Source organism: Labrus mixtus, chromosome 2 (genome assembly GCF_963584025.1).
Source record: "Labrus mixtus chromosome 2, fLabMix1.1, whole genome shotgun sequence".
NCBI lineage: Eukaryota > Metazoa > Chordata > Actinopteri > Labriformes > Labridae > Labrus > Labrus mixtus.
Window position 1 is genome coordinate 21,537,760 of NC_083613.1, and position 17,452 is coordinate 21,555,211.

Sequence of the window (17,452 nt, forward strand, 5' to 3'; positions counted from 1 at the left end):
TTTATTATAAAAACTCAAGAGAACATGAAAAAAGTGATGCCAGAACTGTATCGGCTTTATTTCCCCTCCTGAAAAAGGGTAGCTCTGCTCAGAAATATGTCATTATTAATACAGACCAAAATATTTAGTACAATTTATTAGCAGATGTGTTTCAGCTATCAGTGCAAAGTACATTGCAAGATGATATGTGCAAATATATAGGCCTATAAAAAAAAAACTAGATTGAATCTCCAGGCATTTCTGAGCAGACAAGACAAGTTCATTCTTGTAGAAAAACGAAAACATTATAGCTAACTCAGAAGTAAAACAATTGAGAATAAGAAACTTTCAGAATAAACTATTCCTGAATTGAAATAGCCTACAAATTCACAATATGAACAACGATTTAGGATATAGTCTATTCGTAGATTTACGGTATTACGGTGGAGTTTCTTCTAGTGAACGTTTTGGTATCTCTAACATTAGACAGTGACTGTTTACAAATGTATCAACGTGGTGCTCTCCCTTTGAGTCAGTCAGACAAACACAGAATTTCACGAAAACGCATTTGTAATAGAGTGTAATAGACTGATACAGTCTATGGGTGTAACCATACATATTGAGATGTAAACACATGGGTGTTAGATATATTACGGTAGACTACAGTGCCTTCCTTCAGGTAAGACGCAGGTTATCTCACTCGACTTCACCTCACCTCACCGGAATTACAAGGTTGTTTCTAGGCTATTTGTTGGGCGGTCGTATATTACAACCCCTCAAACTATTCCTCCTGCATGACATAGTTAATTTGCCAGTGGCTTCAGACTGTGCAGTAGTGAAACCGCAGCTGCGAATGTCTCATTTCCGTATTTTCCTGCTTTGTTTGTAGGTTTCCACAGCGCATCTCTCCTTCTTTAGAGTCTTTTTTCTAACCGTGGCGCTGCAGGAAGTCAATGTGTGAAGTCTTACGAAGTTTATAGAAACATTTATAGAAACGGTCAACACCCAACCGAGACAACATCTGGTAAGATCTCTGCACATTTTGTATGCAACTTATCAGCTCTTCTTATCGCAAAAGCAGGCTACGGGACAACTTCGCTAATGTGAGTCCATCCTTACACTGCTTTAGCTGACATTGCTTTCGTCCTATTTTCAAATAGCATAATAGGCTACCAGTAGGCCTAATGCGTATGTGGCAATTATAAGTGTGACGTATTTTTTTTTTCTTTGCTCAACTTTTCTAATTCATACTGTAAGTTGTAATGTCAGAGAGAGAGACACGAATGATAACTTGCTTGTCACTAAGAAAGAAAACATTGAAGCAGCACACAACTCTGTCTTTCTGCTGTACGGGATTGCTGCCAACAAAGTTTTGTTTTGTTGTTTATGCAATCCTAATCCTATCCTATCAGAGCTACTCGTATCAATATTTTATATTAACCATAAAACAAGTGACTTTGTATCATCTAACTGTCTGAGAAATGTAAGCATCTTTAATCCAATGTTTTGTTTTTACATCTTCTCTGTTTTGAGTGACTCTCTCTTCTCTTATTAACCTCCTTCCAAGCTTTTTTAATTTATTTATTTTTATATTTCTACTCTTTAAAACATCTGCTTCATGCTTACTGGCCATAACCAAGAGCAGTCAAGTCATCAGCAGCTAGTTGATGAGTGTGGCTTTTAGCTGGTTAGAGAATCAGTCCACACGAAAACAGAAAGCTAAATTAGACATTTGCCAGAAACTAGACAAAACCTTTCAGATGGTTGCTTAGTTTGTGTCTCATCAGTAAGCAGGTAACTGTTAGCAGCCCCTGAATGGTGAAACAGGTCAATTTATATAGGTTGATGACTAGTAAGTAACAATTTGATATCTTTTGTGTAAACAGGTTTTTTTCAAACAATGTGTGCCTCTACTGGTTCCCATCTCCTCCTGGCGATCATCATTATCACGTGTTATTTGATGACGGGACCGCACAACAGCGTGGCTTCCCAGAAGAAGACCTCCTGCCAAGTGGAAGATGGCAGAGCTGACTGCAGCCATCTCAGCCTCGGTGTGATCCCTCCGGACCTTCCCAGGGACATCAGCAGCCTGGATATGTCTCACAACAGAATGTCAAAGATCCCCCCTGAGTCCCTAACACGCTATAGAGGCCTGCTGCACCTTGATGTCAGTTACAACAGTGTCACAAAGCTGGATGAGGGTTTGTGCCGGACGCTGCCTCTGCTGGAAACACTCAACATGGGACATAATGAATTGCATTTGCTGAAGAAAGAGGATCTGAGCCATTGCAGCAATCTGACAGGGTTGAATTTGGCTAGTAACAGGCTCAAGCTACAAGGAGAGCCATTCTCTACACTACAGGTACAGGGAACAAATTGATGATATGTATCAGTAATAACAGTAGAGAAACTTTAAAAAAAATCTTAAGATCTATGGTGCTATTATGATGCAATGAGAGAAATACTACTGTGAAATTATGAGGAATTTTTATTGTTGAAAATGTTCTTATTTTCAGAGTTTATAAAAAAAAGTGTGTCTTGCTTACAAGATATGAGATTGTCATACTATTTGCGTCTTATTTGGAATGAAGTAGATGCTTTTGCTCAAGAATTCAAGTGTTACTCAAGTATCAAAGCACAATTTTTGAGTATTTTTGATTTTGATGAGTCTTGCTATTTCATACTACTTTTCACTTCCTCTCTGCTATATTGAAGAAATTCAGCTTGAAGCTGGTAGATTACACTGTTAAAATGATGCTTACATGTTAGTGAATCAGTCATAATTAAACGATTACATAATATAGTCCGTAATATTCTAATATGCATAATTTTAACTTTCACTTTAATGCTTAATTTTAAAAAGGTAAGGTCTACAATACGCAGCATTACGATGTGAACACAACAAAAGTACAAAAATGTTTCATTTCTTGTTGTTTCATTGTTCTTCATGACCATTCACTACTGCATTAGATAACTATTTTTTTCATTCCTTCACAGAGCCTGAAGTATCTCGACATTTCCTCAAACAAACTGCAGTCAGCCAAGCTGGGCTCTCAGCCTCAGCTGCCCAGCCTGCAGAAGCTCAATCTGGCCTTCAACGGCTTCACCACTCTGAAGGCTGATGACTTTATCTACCTTAACAACTCGTCCTTTTTAAAGCTCCTCAACCTGTCGTCTGTGTCTCTTAAAAAAGTAAGACACTTACCTTTAAAAGGGGGAAATGAAAGTGTGTTAAGTTGGAATCACAAGGCAGGCAATCATGGAAGCAACGCACTCTCAGTGGTCTGTTTTGTTTCCCTTTTTGGTCTCACTAAAATATCTCTGTTATTTTTTTTTCTTGCAGTTGGAGTCTGGTTGCTTTAAGCCCATTTCAGGCCTGCGTGTTTTAATCATGGATGGAAGCAACACAGGTACTCTGGTGATCTCTAAACTCTGCTCCGAGCTGTCTGGAACAGCTATTGATGCCCTGTCGCTTCGTATGATGAAGCTAGTCACACTTACAAACACTACCTTTAAAGGGCTGCAGAAAACCAATCTTACTTTGCTCGATCTCTCTCGTAATGGCATGGGTAAAATAGAAGGAGGCTCATTTCATTGGCTCTCCAGGCTTCAGACTCTTATTTTGGCGGAGAACAACATCAAACACGTGACCAAGGGAACATTTCAAGGGCTTAAAAGCTTGAAAAAACTCCAGATGACAAAAGCTCTAGTGAAAGGTCATACTTCCTCCACCCCGATCATTGACGATTTCTCCTTCCAAACATTAAGCAACGTGGAGAGTTTGATATTGAACCACACTGCGATACGGGAAATCACTGAGCACACATTTACAGGCTTGACGAGTCTTAAAGAGCTCGATTTGAGCTGGAGTAGTTGTACATCTCTCAAAAACATCAACAACAAGACCTTAGCGTCACTAGAAGGATCACCTCTCCTCAAACTCAATCTGTCTGTGACAGCTTTGAGTCATATTAATCCTGGGAGCTTTTCCATGTTAAAGAACCTCACTGTTCTTCTCCTGGATTTTAACTACATTAAGCAAACTCTCACCGGCAAAGAGTTTGAAGGACTGGATCAAATCCAAGAGATCCACATGTACAACAACCACCAAAAAGTCATTCTAAGCGCAACGTCCTTTTTTTATGTGCCAAATCTTCGGGTCCTGACTCTGGGAAAAAGTCTCAACTGGACAGCCTCAAACTTGGAACCGTCTCCGTTCAATCACCTGTCCAACCTGACCTTCCTGGATCTTAGCAACAACAATGCCGCTAAAATCAAAGAAAGCACTTTCCAGGGCCTCGTGAACCTGAAGGTGCTAAAGCTCCAGCACAATAACTTGGCTCGTGTGTGGAAGAGTGCCAACCTAGGTGGGCCAGTGTTGTTTCTCAAAGGGTTACAGAGCTTGACCACCCTTCTGCTGGACAATAACGGCCTGGACGAGATTCCAGCAAAGGCTCTGAGAGGGCTGGGCAACCTTGGTGAACTGAGCCTCGCTAACAATCTCCTCAACAGTCTCAAGAACTCCATTTTTGATGGTCTGACCGCACTGCGAGTTTTACATTTGCAGAAGAATTTGATCACAACTGTGAGGCCTGAAGTGTTTAAAACTCCTTTGAGCAACATCAGCCTGCTCAACATGGAGAAAAACCCATTCGACTGCACCTGTGAGAGCATCCTGTGGTTTGTGAATTGGTTAAATCACACGAACATGAGCAGTGTGCTTGGCCAAAAGGAGCAGTACATGTGCAACACACCGGTGGCTTACTTTAACCAATCCATCTTGAAATTTGATGTGCCGTCATGCAAAGATATGACCCCATTTCAGGCGCTGTACATACTGAGCAGCACGGCTGTCCTCATGCTGATGGTAACTGCACTTCTGGTTCGCTTCCACGGCTGGAGGATTCAGTTTTATTGGAACATATTGATCAATCGCACGTTAGGATTTAGCGACGCCTCAGTCGAAGAGGGAAGGGACTTTGAATACGATGCCTATGTCATACATTCAGAGGAAGACCGCAGCTGGGTGGAGAGAAGGATGGTCCCATTGGAGAACGACAATTGTGTGTTTTGTTTGCAGCATCGTGATTCAATACCTGGAGTGTCGCAGCTGGAGTCCATTGTGGATAATATGAGGAATTCTAGGAAGATCTTGTTTGTTGTCACTGAAAGGCTGCTCAACGATCCCTGGTGTCGCAGGTAAATCAAACACACACTGCGTTATTTATACATTGTAGATTAAGTTAGGGAATAATGCCTAGTGAAGGGACCATTATCAGGAGTTTTTGGACTAGGTGGAGACCAGAACCATCAAACATGCAGCAAAACAACGGCTGCTTCCACAGAGTCCATAAATTCCAGCTCAAAATATATTATTCCTCTAGAATGAACTCCCCACAAAAAAAAAAACAAGACCATTATGTTTGTTCTCAGGCTTTTTGCAATTTAAAAACTGAAGATTTAAACAAGCCAAAACTCTTGTTTGTTTATTAATGGAAACATTTTCAACTACTCCAGGGAAAAAGGAGGGCTCTCAATTATGACCTAGCAAGGGAAGGTAGTGCCAGTCTGCACTGCAGGACCTTAGGTGCTTCCATTTGTCTATGACAAAGACATCAGTATGCCAGCAAGATTCAAACTTTAGTCAAGTAGTAAGTAAGGTAAATAAATGTTTTCAGCACATCTAAAAACAACCACAGTTGAGAGAAGCTCCGATACAAAGTAAAAAAGCTATAACAAAAACCAAAAAAACACAATCCCTTGTTATAATTACATTAATTAATTAATGAATTACATTCCCAGGACATTTGATTATTAAGGCATACAGTTCACATGAGATAAATATTATTAGAAAGTATGTTTTAGAACAAAACTAGCTATTTAACCAGCATAGTTATTTTGTGATATTGACCATGTTTACAGTTTGATGCAGCCTCACATTCTGATTCTGATTCTGATAGCAAGTTGAAAAACAAACAGCCACACTAAGATAACAGGGGAAGTGTCCTTTTAGCAGCTGGTGTGTACCTAGTGCCATCTCGTGCTCTATAAGGGAGGAGGCTCTAAAGAACCAGTTTATAACAAATGTTATCTCAAGGCACTTAACCAGAAGAGCAGGTTTAGAACTTACTCTTTGTTTTATTTACAAAGACCCAACATTAATCCATCATGAGCACACACCATTTAACACCACCAAACAACATTTAACAAAGTGATAGTAGTAACAGCCTTTTAACAGGCAGAAACCTGTGAATAGTTTCTCCCTCTTCACCTCTCCTTATTTGGCTCTTCAGCTGCATCACAGCTATTAAAGTCACCAGATTCTCCAAACAGATTGAAAGAAATATTGGAGTTCCTCACTGTTGTACCTAGATGTTAGCTTATGAACCGATTTGATTAAATAGAAGATGAGTGCGTTCCTGTTGCTTTGGTACAAAGTTTAACCAGAACTGCTTCATAGGAGTCCCAGTTGTCAGGAATGAATCGACATCCTTCATCCAATCAGAATCCAGAACATGATCAAATCCATGTGCAGTTCTGATGATGTGTAGTATATACTGTCTTTGTTATATAACTGCTTGTGCTGTACATACATTCCAAATATGTGAAATCTCAAACTTGTCTCTCTGCCCTCCTACCCCCCTTGTCCTTTCCTTTCCTAGATTTATAGCCCAACAAGCACTCCATCAGGTCATTGAAGACAGCAGGGACTCTGTGGTTCTGGTCTTCCTGCAGGATGTCCACGACTACAAGTTATCTCGCTCGCTCTTCCTCCGCAGGGGAATGTTGCGTCCATGCTGTGTCCTGGACTGGCCGGTCCATAAGGAGAGGGTGCCGGCCTTTCACCAGAAGCTCCTCATAGCATTAGGCATGACTAATCGATTGCAAGAGTGACTGTATCCTATTTAGAACAATTGGAAAATTCTCTTTGCAATAACAATTCTTAAAGTTTATTGTCAGATTTTTTAATCGTGGTTTGTTTTGTCCTCCGTCGTCCTACAGTTCGTTTGATGTAGCCTCAAGACTTTAAGAAGGTCATCATCTTTACTTCAGGAAAAATTTAGGTTGTAGACACTGGGATTACCTTTTATATGTAGCTTTATAAAGCAAGAAAATCTATAAAAATATAAAATATTTCCAATAGATTGTTTATGGGGATTCAGTTAAAGAGACTGTTACACATTTGAGGCGTACAACTCATGTTTTTAAATAAAGTTCAACTAAAGTTGTTTGACCGGCCTTATTGATTCTGTTATTGTATATTTAATATGCAGTATTTTATTTATTTAACCTTCATTTAACCAGGTAATAACCCATTGAGATCAAGATCTCTTTCACAAGGGTGACCTGGCCAATAGGGCAGCAGCACACGTCATACTAAATACAGCATGATTAAGAAACAGTTTACGAACAATAAGTGAAGAAAAAACAACAATTACAATGTACAAATTGTTTTGCATATAAAGTGCAGAGTATTGATGACAGCTTACAATTCAGAAAGACAGGCACTGTCCAATTGTCTCACGTTTTTTGTCTTTTCAGATCAAGCCAAAGGCTTCAAGTGAAATGAGATCTGCCAGTTTCAAGTCATTTTGGATAAAGTTCCATGCAGAGGAAGCAGCAAAACTAAGCACTCTTTAGACAGTTTAAAAACATCACAGGAACACAAGGCATAGTGGCTTCTGGTTCTTTCAAGGTATGAACATAAGTAAGACGGATCCAAACCAAGAAGAGCTGTATAAATAAGACTCAGCCAGTGACCTGCGCACCTTCAAGGATGGCCAGGGCCAAGGATCAGATTTAGTGTATAGGTCACACTGATGAGTAATGCGCGTCTACAACAATTATAAAATACCTAAAGAAAAAAACACATACTCAGTTTTAGTAGTTACATATTTGTTTTTGTTTTTTAATCAAAGAATCAGAAGTACAAGACTGAGAACTGAGTCAACCATCAGCAACGCCATCTTTGCTCAATGTGGTTGCCCTTAGGAACACTGACCCTGTAATAAACGGTAAATTACTCGAAGAACTTTTTGAAAGTGATATATCTCAGTGTTGGTGGAAGACCGTTACTTTGAAAACAATACTTTTACTGAAAAAGTACTGTGGTGTTTTGTTTTTTTTTGTACATTTTTGAAAAATCACCTAAATTTTGTTGTGATAAATCGAGCAAAACAACCTTTATTTTCTGTAAGAGCAGAAATATAATCTTTTCACATGTATGCATACTGTGTCATCCAGCGACATCTCGTGGTTACAGTAAGAAACTACACCTTTTTTAAACAGAGCTTTAATAGCACTGGGACTTTGCTATGGACAGGTCTGATAATGCTTTAAAAAATAAAATCATGCAATCATGATAAAGATCTTCAATATTAAACGTTTATTATGTTTGCTTTATCACTTTGCATTAACATAACAGGACATATTCTACGTGAGTAAAGAAATAAAGAAAATGATCCATGGGTAAGGGATAGGTTAAGTTAAAGTGGCAGGTAAACGGTTTTTATCTTTACTATTTTTTTAATTCTACAAGTAAAAAAAGTTTAGCGGTTTGATAAAAAAGAAATTGATCTTTTGAATGCTTGTTGATTTTTACCTGCAACCCTTAAAACAAGTAAAACTAGGTAATAAACTGCAAACAAATACTCTATTATTGATCAGACTGTGCGCACATTAAAACAGCATTATGTATTCAATATGGTGAGAAATGTTGTATTTTCTTAATAGAAACTGTCACCTAATGGACTATTTCAATAGTTATTAGTCAGACACTTCAACGGATGTCTCTTTAGTTTGCTCGTATCTTCCATAGACTCTAAACACTGCATGTAAATTTACACGAAATGACCGTGATCTAAAAACGCTTACGTGAGATTCAAATAAGCAGTGAGTACAGTATGTCATTCTTCTTTTCTCTAATCCCTCAATTAAACAACTTTTATACGCAAGGTTTTTGTTTTGTTTTGTTTTTTTCCCGTCTTTATTGACAAATTCAGAACATACAAAAAATATTTATACAAAATCTAAACATACAACAGCAAAAATACTAAATACACAGGAACAAGTTAATTCAAACATAAATCAAGACTAGGGGGGATTATATATAAAAATAAATAAATACAATTCAAACTTTTCCAAAAGTATACATCAGGCAAATGTAAACAGACAACAGTCTGGAGCAAGGACAAAAACATTCGATGAGGGCCAGAAATCTAATCTTTCTAGCAATCCTGCCAGATTTCATTTTTTTCAGAGATAAGAAAAAATATTTGAAATCATTTATGAACCAGTCAAAGGAGGATTCGCTGCTTCTCCACTTACTACAGTGAATATGATATTTACTCATAAGTAACATTTTTATAGGCAAGGTGATGAGCCGGCCGACAGTCCTGGCAATGTAAACAAAGTGTAGATGCTAGGTGTAGGGCTAGGAAAGCTCGGAAAGCATCACAGACAGCAGGACTCGGGTGTCACACTCATTGTAGATAGTCATGACTCAGAGTTATTTTCAGAGGATATACTTGATTTCTGCTTCATTTAAGTGTGAAAAATCGCATATTCTTAATAAGAGCATAAAAGCATAAATATCTTTATTATATGAGCATAAAATAGTTTTTTTTAATAACAAATCCTACCAAATAAGGTAGGTATTTGTTTGGTATCTAGTTATACCTTTAGCTATTTTATTCCCCCACATGTTGGTGGAAATTACATTTTCTTCTTCACAGTGTAAGAAATATTGAGGAGGAATGAAAGAGTTGTTTTACTATTTTATTTGTCTAAGAAGTCAAAATCAAAAATAATTGTTTAAAAATGATGATTGGTGTTTGTTAGAGAGATGTTGATCGGCAGCATTTAGACACAAGACACATTATATTCGCCCTCTAAATAAAACTTATCAGGGTTACAAATGTAATAGTTGTGCTTACTGAAGACCTTGTCCAATCTGACTGAAACACTTATAGTCGAGAGTTTTTACATTTTGTATTTTCATTAATGAAGGACAATTCAATTTGAGTTCATAAGAAGTAAAAAAAAAAGTACTCACAACTGAAGCCTTTAATAAATACAAATATCAAATCTAACTAGTAAATCCCCCTAATATTATACTCTTAATAGTTAAAACCTGTTGCATTCATACAATAAGCTGCATACAGATAAACATGTTATTCATTGACCAATCAAGGTGGATGTGATCTGGCAGTGCGCTGACAAATACCAGACAAGGAGAGAACATGGCCTTCAGTCAGGGCCAGTCAACTTTCATCAGGTAAATAATTAACATTCATATTATATAATTTGTGTACATATTTACAACTCAGTCTGTGTTTGCTGAACTTTATGTTAATGTTTATCTTTCTCACACCCCTAATAAAGCTTGTTTCTTATTTCATACTATATCTTCCTCTGACAAGCTCAAGAACAATAAAAGACAACAAACACAGTGTGGGCCCCTATGACCCAGTAAACTGATTGACAGCAGAGAAAAGGGAGGTTCTAAAGCAGAGGAAACACGCCACACGTTAAGGTAAAAGCACACAAGGCCAGCCTGGTAGTGGTGTTTAATCACACACACAAACTGCACATGGACACAGTAGAACAAAGATGGCAGTTTTACTAGGCAGTTACACGATTCCTTTCCTTGGAGTCAGCGTCTTCATTGCTGCTCTCATCTACATCACCTACACGCTGCTCAGCGATTACCTCCGCAAATGGTTTGAGATGAAGCCAATCCCTCAGGTGGAAGGGACATATCCCTTCATTGGAAACGCGCTGCAGTTTAAAAACAATGCAGGAGGTAAGAAAGTAATCCAACATGCTGCTGCAGGAGGAGGAAAACACTACATTTCATGTGAAAAGGGATCTTATTTGATGTTGCCCACTTAAATATCTTTTATTGCATGAATATTTTTTGGTTGGTTTCAGAATTCTTTCGTCAAATCGAAGATTATACCCGAGAGTTTGCTCATGCACCGCTGCTCAAATTATGGATTGGACCAGTACCTTTCGTGATTCTGTTTCATGCTGAAACTGTTGAGGTAAGACTCCAAATTTACATTTCAACAAGTCTGCAAACAGCTGTCATTGGTAAATATTTCCATGCTCTTTATTGAAGATATGTTTGTCATGCAACAAGTTATCTCACTGACACAAAGTGATAAGTGGTAATAAAAAGTTAAACCCAGGTCCAAGCTATTCTGCATGACAACTAGAGTTGGCCTTGACCTTGCCTCTGCTAATGTCAACACAGTGTCAACACAGTCTGTTTGGGATTTCATCAACATACAACATCTACACTCAAAAAAATGTGTTGACTGACAACTTTACAACTCTTTCTTCAAATGTTTTGTTTTGTTTTCTGCAGCCCATTGTGACTAACCCTGTTCACATGGAAAAAGCTGTTGTATACAACTTCCTGCACCCTTGGCTGGGCACCGGTCTTCTTACCAGGTTTGTACACTCGGGTTCACCTTTCTCGTTATATTGTAAGCCTGACAGTGATGATCAAGAATCTTTCATGAATAAAGAAAAGTAAAAAAAAAAAAAGGTCCAATCTAACAAACAACTCTTCCAAAACGATATCGACATAAACCAATGGAAATAATAAGACCAACTCTATGTCCAATATGCATACTGTTGACTAGGTCTAACCTTGGAATTGAGTGTTTTTGTATGATCACACATATTTTAAAAAATGCATTGCAAAATCAAGCAGGCAGAAAAAAAATGTTTTGTAATTTAAACTCCCTAGGAATAAGTATAGAAAGTATACAGTAGTCTATTATTTAATTGTTTTAATATTTGAGATATAGTTTTGTGCCTGAGGTAGGAAAAGGGTCATGAGTCATTACATTTAATATGGTGCAAAGTGGGGTGTGATTCTGACAGAAGTCTTTTTGTCAAATTCAGTAAATAAATAATACATTATGTCTGGTAGATGTTTGAACACAGCCCTGGTTCTGTGAAAGGGAAACAACAGTTGCCGTTCTACTAACGGTCCCCAGGACTTTAAGACTCAGGGGATAGCCTACAACTTTTCAAGTGATTTAACCTAACCTGACCTCTGGCTGCAGATATCAGAACTCCATCCTGCTGCCTAGTTGTTAGAGTCTTTTCCCTAGCTTGTTCCTTTCATACATTCATTTGGGGAACTGAGCCTTTTAAGAAGCAATGAAAATTAGCTGTATTTGTTTGGCTGTTCAAAACATTTGGTTAATATCCCGAAGGTTGTTTTAAATTCAATATAAGGCAGCCATTTGTTAGAAATTTGTGATTGAAAATGATGTGATTTGAGAGAGATCTGAGATTTGATAAGCCAAATGTAAACTGAAATGTAAAAATTGATTAAAAAATTGAAACTCTTGATTAATGTCTTCTTTTCATAATTCTCCATCCTATAGAATCTGTACTGTATACGGGTTTTTATGTGTTCTCTCAGCATTTTACAACCTTTGATGTCTTGTTATCTGATCAGCACTGGGAGTAAGTGGCGTCAGCGGAGAAAGATGTTGACTCCCACCTTCCACTTCTCCATCCTGGCGGACTTCTTGGAGGTTATGAACGAGCAGGCGGAGGTCCTGGTGGAGAAGCTCGACAAGAAGGTGGGCAAGGGTTCCTTCAACTGTTTCAGTCACATAACCCTGTGTGCATTGGACATCATCTGTGGTAAGCACTAAACATTTTCATTTGAATGCTTATTGTTCAGTCGAATGGATCATTTTGAGTACAAAAATATGACTTTACTCGTTAAAAATGTTTTTTTCTCAGAGACCGCAATGGGAAAGAAAATTTACGCTCAGAGTAATTCTGATTCTGAGTATGTGAAGAGCGTTTACAAGTGAGTTCTCTTCATTTGCTATCTTACACATAGAGATACAGTTTATTGAATTAACAATTATTTCATGCTTTGGTTTTCTTCCTAACGCGCCTAACAGAATGAGTGACATCATCAGCCGCAGACAGAGGAAACCATGGTTCTGGTCTGACTTAGTGTACTACTACTTTGGTGAGGGCAAGGAGCATAACCGGATACTCAAGATCCTACACTCTTTTACTTACAAAGTGAGTGCAAGAATAAAAAAGTATAATTATTGTTAAAGGTGCATTGCCATTGTCCCTGCTGTAAAAGTAACTGTCGGCATTGAATCCTCATTTTCGTCTCAGGTGATAAATGAAAGAGTAGAGAACGTTTCCAACAGTGAATCAGACAGCGACTCTGACAGCAGCACAAAGAAAAGACGAGCCTTTCTGGACATGCTCCTGAAGACCACAGATGAAGAGGGCAACGGGATGAGCCACCAGGACATTCAGGAGGAGGTGGACACCTTTATGTTCGAGGTTAGTGGTTAAAAAAACTACGAGTGATAATGACTTAAAGATGAATCATTTTATGTTCTGTTTCAACAATGGATCAAATGAAAGTTTGAACTGAAAAACAGGTGCGCATAGTGAGAAACAAAGTGAAAACTATGAGCTGATACTGCAGTTTCCTCCATCTCCACTGGTTAATTCTCATTTTTTCTATCCATTTCTTATTTTAACAGAAGTAGGCAGCTGATATAAGCCTCAAATGTGTGACATATCTGGGCAAACTTTCACTAATATATGGTGGTCCTGAAGGTCAAAACGCAACATTTAAAAAAGACAACAACATTTTATAAGTCCCAGAAAATATTTCAGAAAAAAACAGAAGAAAAGCTCCATCAAACCAAACTACCTTTCACCAAGCACGTTTAAAAAAAACACGTCAACATTTCAGAGAACTCAGCAACAAAAATGTTACAATATTTCACAAAACACTAAAAAGTCAACATTTCAATTCAAAAGGACTTAAAAAAACACATTTCACAAAATGTTTTGAGAATTGCCGTGTTTATTTTTTGAAGTATTATGTTTTGTGAAATGTTGTGAGAAATACAGTTTTTTTTTACCCTTACAGCCACCGTATATGATAAGATAATAAATACTTTATTTCATTGATGAAATTAGGTTGTTACAGCAGTTTACTATAGAGGGCAAAGGTAGTCGGCAATATGTAACACAAAGTGTAAAGACAACACAGTGATTAAATACAAGGAGAAGGATATAATGAAAATAATACTGATAATAAAAATAGATACACGATGTACACTTTGTATGATTAGCTGTAAGATAAGCCTGTGAACCTTATGTGTAGCTCAGCCTGGTGTTTCCCTCGGGAGTTGGTCGAAACCTAAAACAGAATCGACATTGTGACTTATTTTCTTTAGTCATACATCCAACATTTTCCCAGAGCTGTTTCTCTGTGTGTCTACACAGTTATCACTTAAACGTCTCATTTCAGTTCAAGTTGCCGCTTTTTTCACCGCTGCCTCAGGTAGCCGAAACTAAGAAATTATAAATAACCAGTGCAGCTTTTAAAGATGTTAAGTCATTGTTTGTTTTTTGTATTTAAGTTCTGTCTTTTTATAGGGACATGACACTACAGCGGCCTCTATGAACTGGGCCGTACATCTGCTGGGCTCTCACCCTGAGGCGCACCGCAAAGTTCAACAAGAGCTTGATGAGGTGTTCGGTAATATGCTCTCGCCCTGGTCACTGCACACCTTCTCACTTTCATGACATCATATATTTTCCTGCCTGAAGGCCTTTTGACTAATCTCTGCTCAGACTCATTTGTTCATTTCAAGTCAAGGGGAGCTTACACATGGATAAAAGCTGTGGAAATCCGTGCCAAAATACATGGAGAATAATTGAATTTCATGTCACTGCGTGTGTGTATATAACTTCATTCCTGGATGCATTTTTTCCATGACGTAAGCTGGCTGCTCTTGTTGCAATAACAGATGCTAAGTCAGTGCGAGAGGAGGACCTGAACTTGTCCTTCCAAGCATTTAACAGTAATTTGTTCTGTTAATAATTGTTGATTTATTATGTTTATTTATCCTCAAATGCCCATACTGTAAAAATGATTGCATGGGAACTCTGAACTTGTGTCTTATTGAATATCATGACATATCTATGGAGTGTGTAATTTAAACCATACAGTACTAATAAACTCTTATCAACTTATAAGTTGAGAATATGTCACAGATATTAAAGCATACATGTAGGAGAAAGTGCAACAGCAGGAGTCTGGGGCACAAAATTAATCTCTTTTTGTGTGCAAAGGTACGTCTGAGCGGCCTGCCACAGCAGAGGACCTGAAGAAACTGAAATACCTGGATTGTGTCATCAAGGAGGCACTGCGGCTGTTCCCCTCTGTGCCTTTCTTTGCCCGCTACATCCGTGAAGACTGCCATATCAGTGAGTTACAGATGGGTGACGTCAACTGAATGAAACATTCATTTGTTGTGTGTAAATCCCCCCAAGGCGATGTTTAAAAAAAAAATGAGAGGCCAAGGGACGCCAGGCTTCCTCTGTTATTTTTCAATTGAAAATAGTTTTCCTTGTCAAATAAGATTTATTGCCTGGTAATGTTTCAGCAGATTTTTACAATTTGTAAATTAAGGGCACCAATGGATTGCAGTAAGTCATTATGGATAATATCCTTATGTTCTTCAGAATGGACATTGGCCTCATGTATATCTGTGAATGATCACTTCTTCTTTACACAGAACTTTAAGTAGCATTTGAAATTTAAAGGTGCACTATGTAGTTTGGAAGAGAAATTTAAAATATGAAGAAGTGTACAGATTCTGTGGTATATGTTCATAATTATACACAAACTGTCTTCAGAGTAAATTTTGGTCCCTGGAACAAGATAAAATGATACGTGAGAAGTTATGGTTGGGGGCTGGCAACAGTGAAACTGTAACTCTCCTGGTAGCTTTTTAGCTCCAAACAGTGTTCCAGGGAACCATTTTTTCGTTGACTAAAGTTTGTGTATTCAGTTCAGAAAACATAGCATAGAATTGTTTCACTTCTTCAACTGTCAAATTTCACCACCAAAACTCCATAGTGCACCTTTAAAGTTAAACAATGCTAAATTAAATAGGGCCTTTGTTGTGGTCCACAGACAAGGACACAATTACACGCAAATTACATTTGCTGGCAGTTTTGTATCATAACGTAACACAAATCAATGTAACATAAGGTAAGTAAAATGTAAATGTTACCACTAAGGATTGTAGGACAATGTGAAATCACCTAGAATAACATAAAGTTGCCTTCCATGACCTGAGGTGACGTGACGTAACATTATGTAAATTAACACAGTGTGGTGTCACCAATTTATTAGAAAAAAACGTTTCAGTCTGTCTGAACCCATTTCAAGTGTGTTCTGTCAATTCAGTCCTAAATGGATATATGAAAAGTGGACAATCTTTAAGCCTTAATCCCAACAAGTATTTGTGTCATGCAACTGTAAGCAACAGTTCTGGGATGTTGAGGCATGAATAATAAATTCAACTCTGCACCAGTGGTCATAAACTCAGTTTTTGTGATCTAAAGTCATCTGCATATATTAGAGGATTATTAAAGGAACATATTTCCCACAATTAGCAGGACATTTTTTCTTCCTGTAGATGGTTTTAAGGTGCCAAAAGGTGCCAATGCCATCATCATCCCCTACGCCCTCCATCGTGACCCGCGGTACTTCCCTGAGCCCGAGGAGTTCAGACCTGAACGCTTCCTGCCTGAGAATTCAGTGGGAAGACCTCCTTATGCTTACATCCCCTTCTCTGCTGGACTCCGCAACTGTATCGGTAAGAACTGTATCAGTAAAAACAGGACAGGTTCAATTTGTAGTTAACTGGATCTGTCTAAGTGCACATATTCCAAATTTCATTGAGACTTTTAAATCTGTGTTTTTGCATTGACCAATGTTCTAATGCTACTCAGGTCAGCGTTTTGCACTGATGGAAGAAAAGGTGATCTTGTCATCCATTCTACGTAACTTTAACATTGAAGCCTGTCAGACACGTGAGGAGCTGCAACCGGTAGGAGAGCTCATCCTGCGACCAGAGAATGGCATCTGGATCAAGCTGGAAAAGAGGAAACCCCAAACTTTATAAAACAAGGAGCTTTTTCCTTTATTTTTCTCTTATTCAATGTTTGTCCCAGGCAATGTAATGTTTTCTAAATAACCTTGGAGAGGTCAGGGAGAGTAGTGACCGCTATGTTTGGGTTTTAGAAATTTCTCATCATCTTTGACATCGTAATTACAAAAAGTAAGCCTTATGAAAATAAAGTGTTCTATTCATATCATTGTTAGTTTTAGACAAAAAGCTGTATGAGGCAATAAACTTTCTCTGTCCATCATCAGCTGTGTGCCATTTTTGTTTCCCGCAAACTGTTTTTAGCACAAACATTAACTGTCCAAAGATATCTTCAATTGGTAATTTTCAAACTCTATTTCCCCACCCACGCCACGCCCTTATAATGAATAGCTCTTTTGCTATATTTTGTGCATTTGCTTCATTTTTCAACACCGGTTGCCACATGGTATTGACTAAGACTGGGTAAAACATGAAAAATACTAGATCCT

At 38.0% G+C, this 17,452-nt stretch overlaps 2 protein-coding genes across 2 annotated transcripts; both read left to right on the forward strand.

Moving 5' to 3' along the window:
* Positions 1–1,879: 1,879 nt before the first annotated feature.
* tlr3 (toll-like receptor 3) lies at positions 1,880–7,218 on the forward strand. The gene is made up of 4 exons (XM_061056527.1): positions 1,880–2,341; positions 2,977–3,171; positions 3,323–5,178; positions 6,642–7,218. The coding sequence occupies exons 1-4, from the start codon at positions 1,880–1,882 to the stop codon at positions 6,871–6,873; spliced, it is 2,745 nt and encodes a 914-aa protein (XP_060912510.1). The 3' UTR covers positions 6,874–7,218.
* Positions 7,219–10,371: 3,153 nt separating this feature from the next.
* Positions 10,372–17,229, forward strand: LOC132988854 (cytochrome P450 4V2). Its single transcript, XM_061056474.1, has 11 exons — positions 10,372–10,783; positions 10,912–11,024; positions 11,351–11,436; positions 12,461–12,651; positions 12,754–12,823; positions 12,921–13,047; positions 13,150–13,323; positions 14,437–14,539; positions 15,136–15,270; positions 16,491–16,670; positions 16,807–17,229. The coding sequence occupies exons 1-11, from the start codon at positions 10,591–10,593 to the stop codon at positions 16,977–16,979; spliced, it is 1,545 nt and encodes a 514-aa protein (XP_060912457.1). The 5' UTR covers positions 10,372–10,590; the 3' UTR covers positions 16,980–17,229.
* The last annotated feature ends 223 nt before the right edge of the window (positions 17,230–17,452 follow it).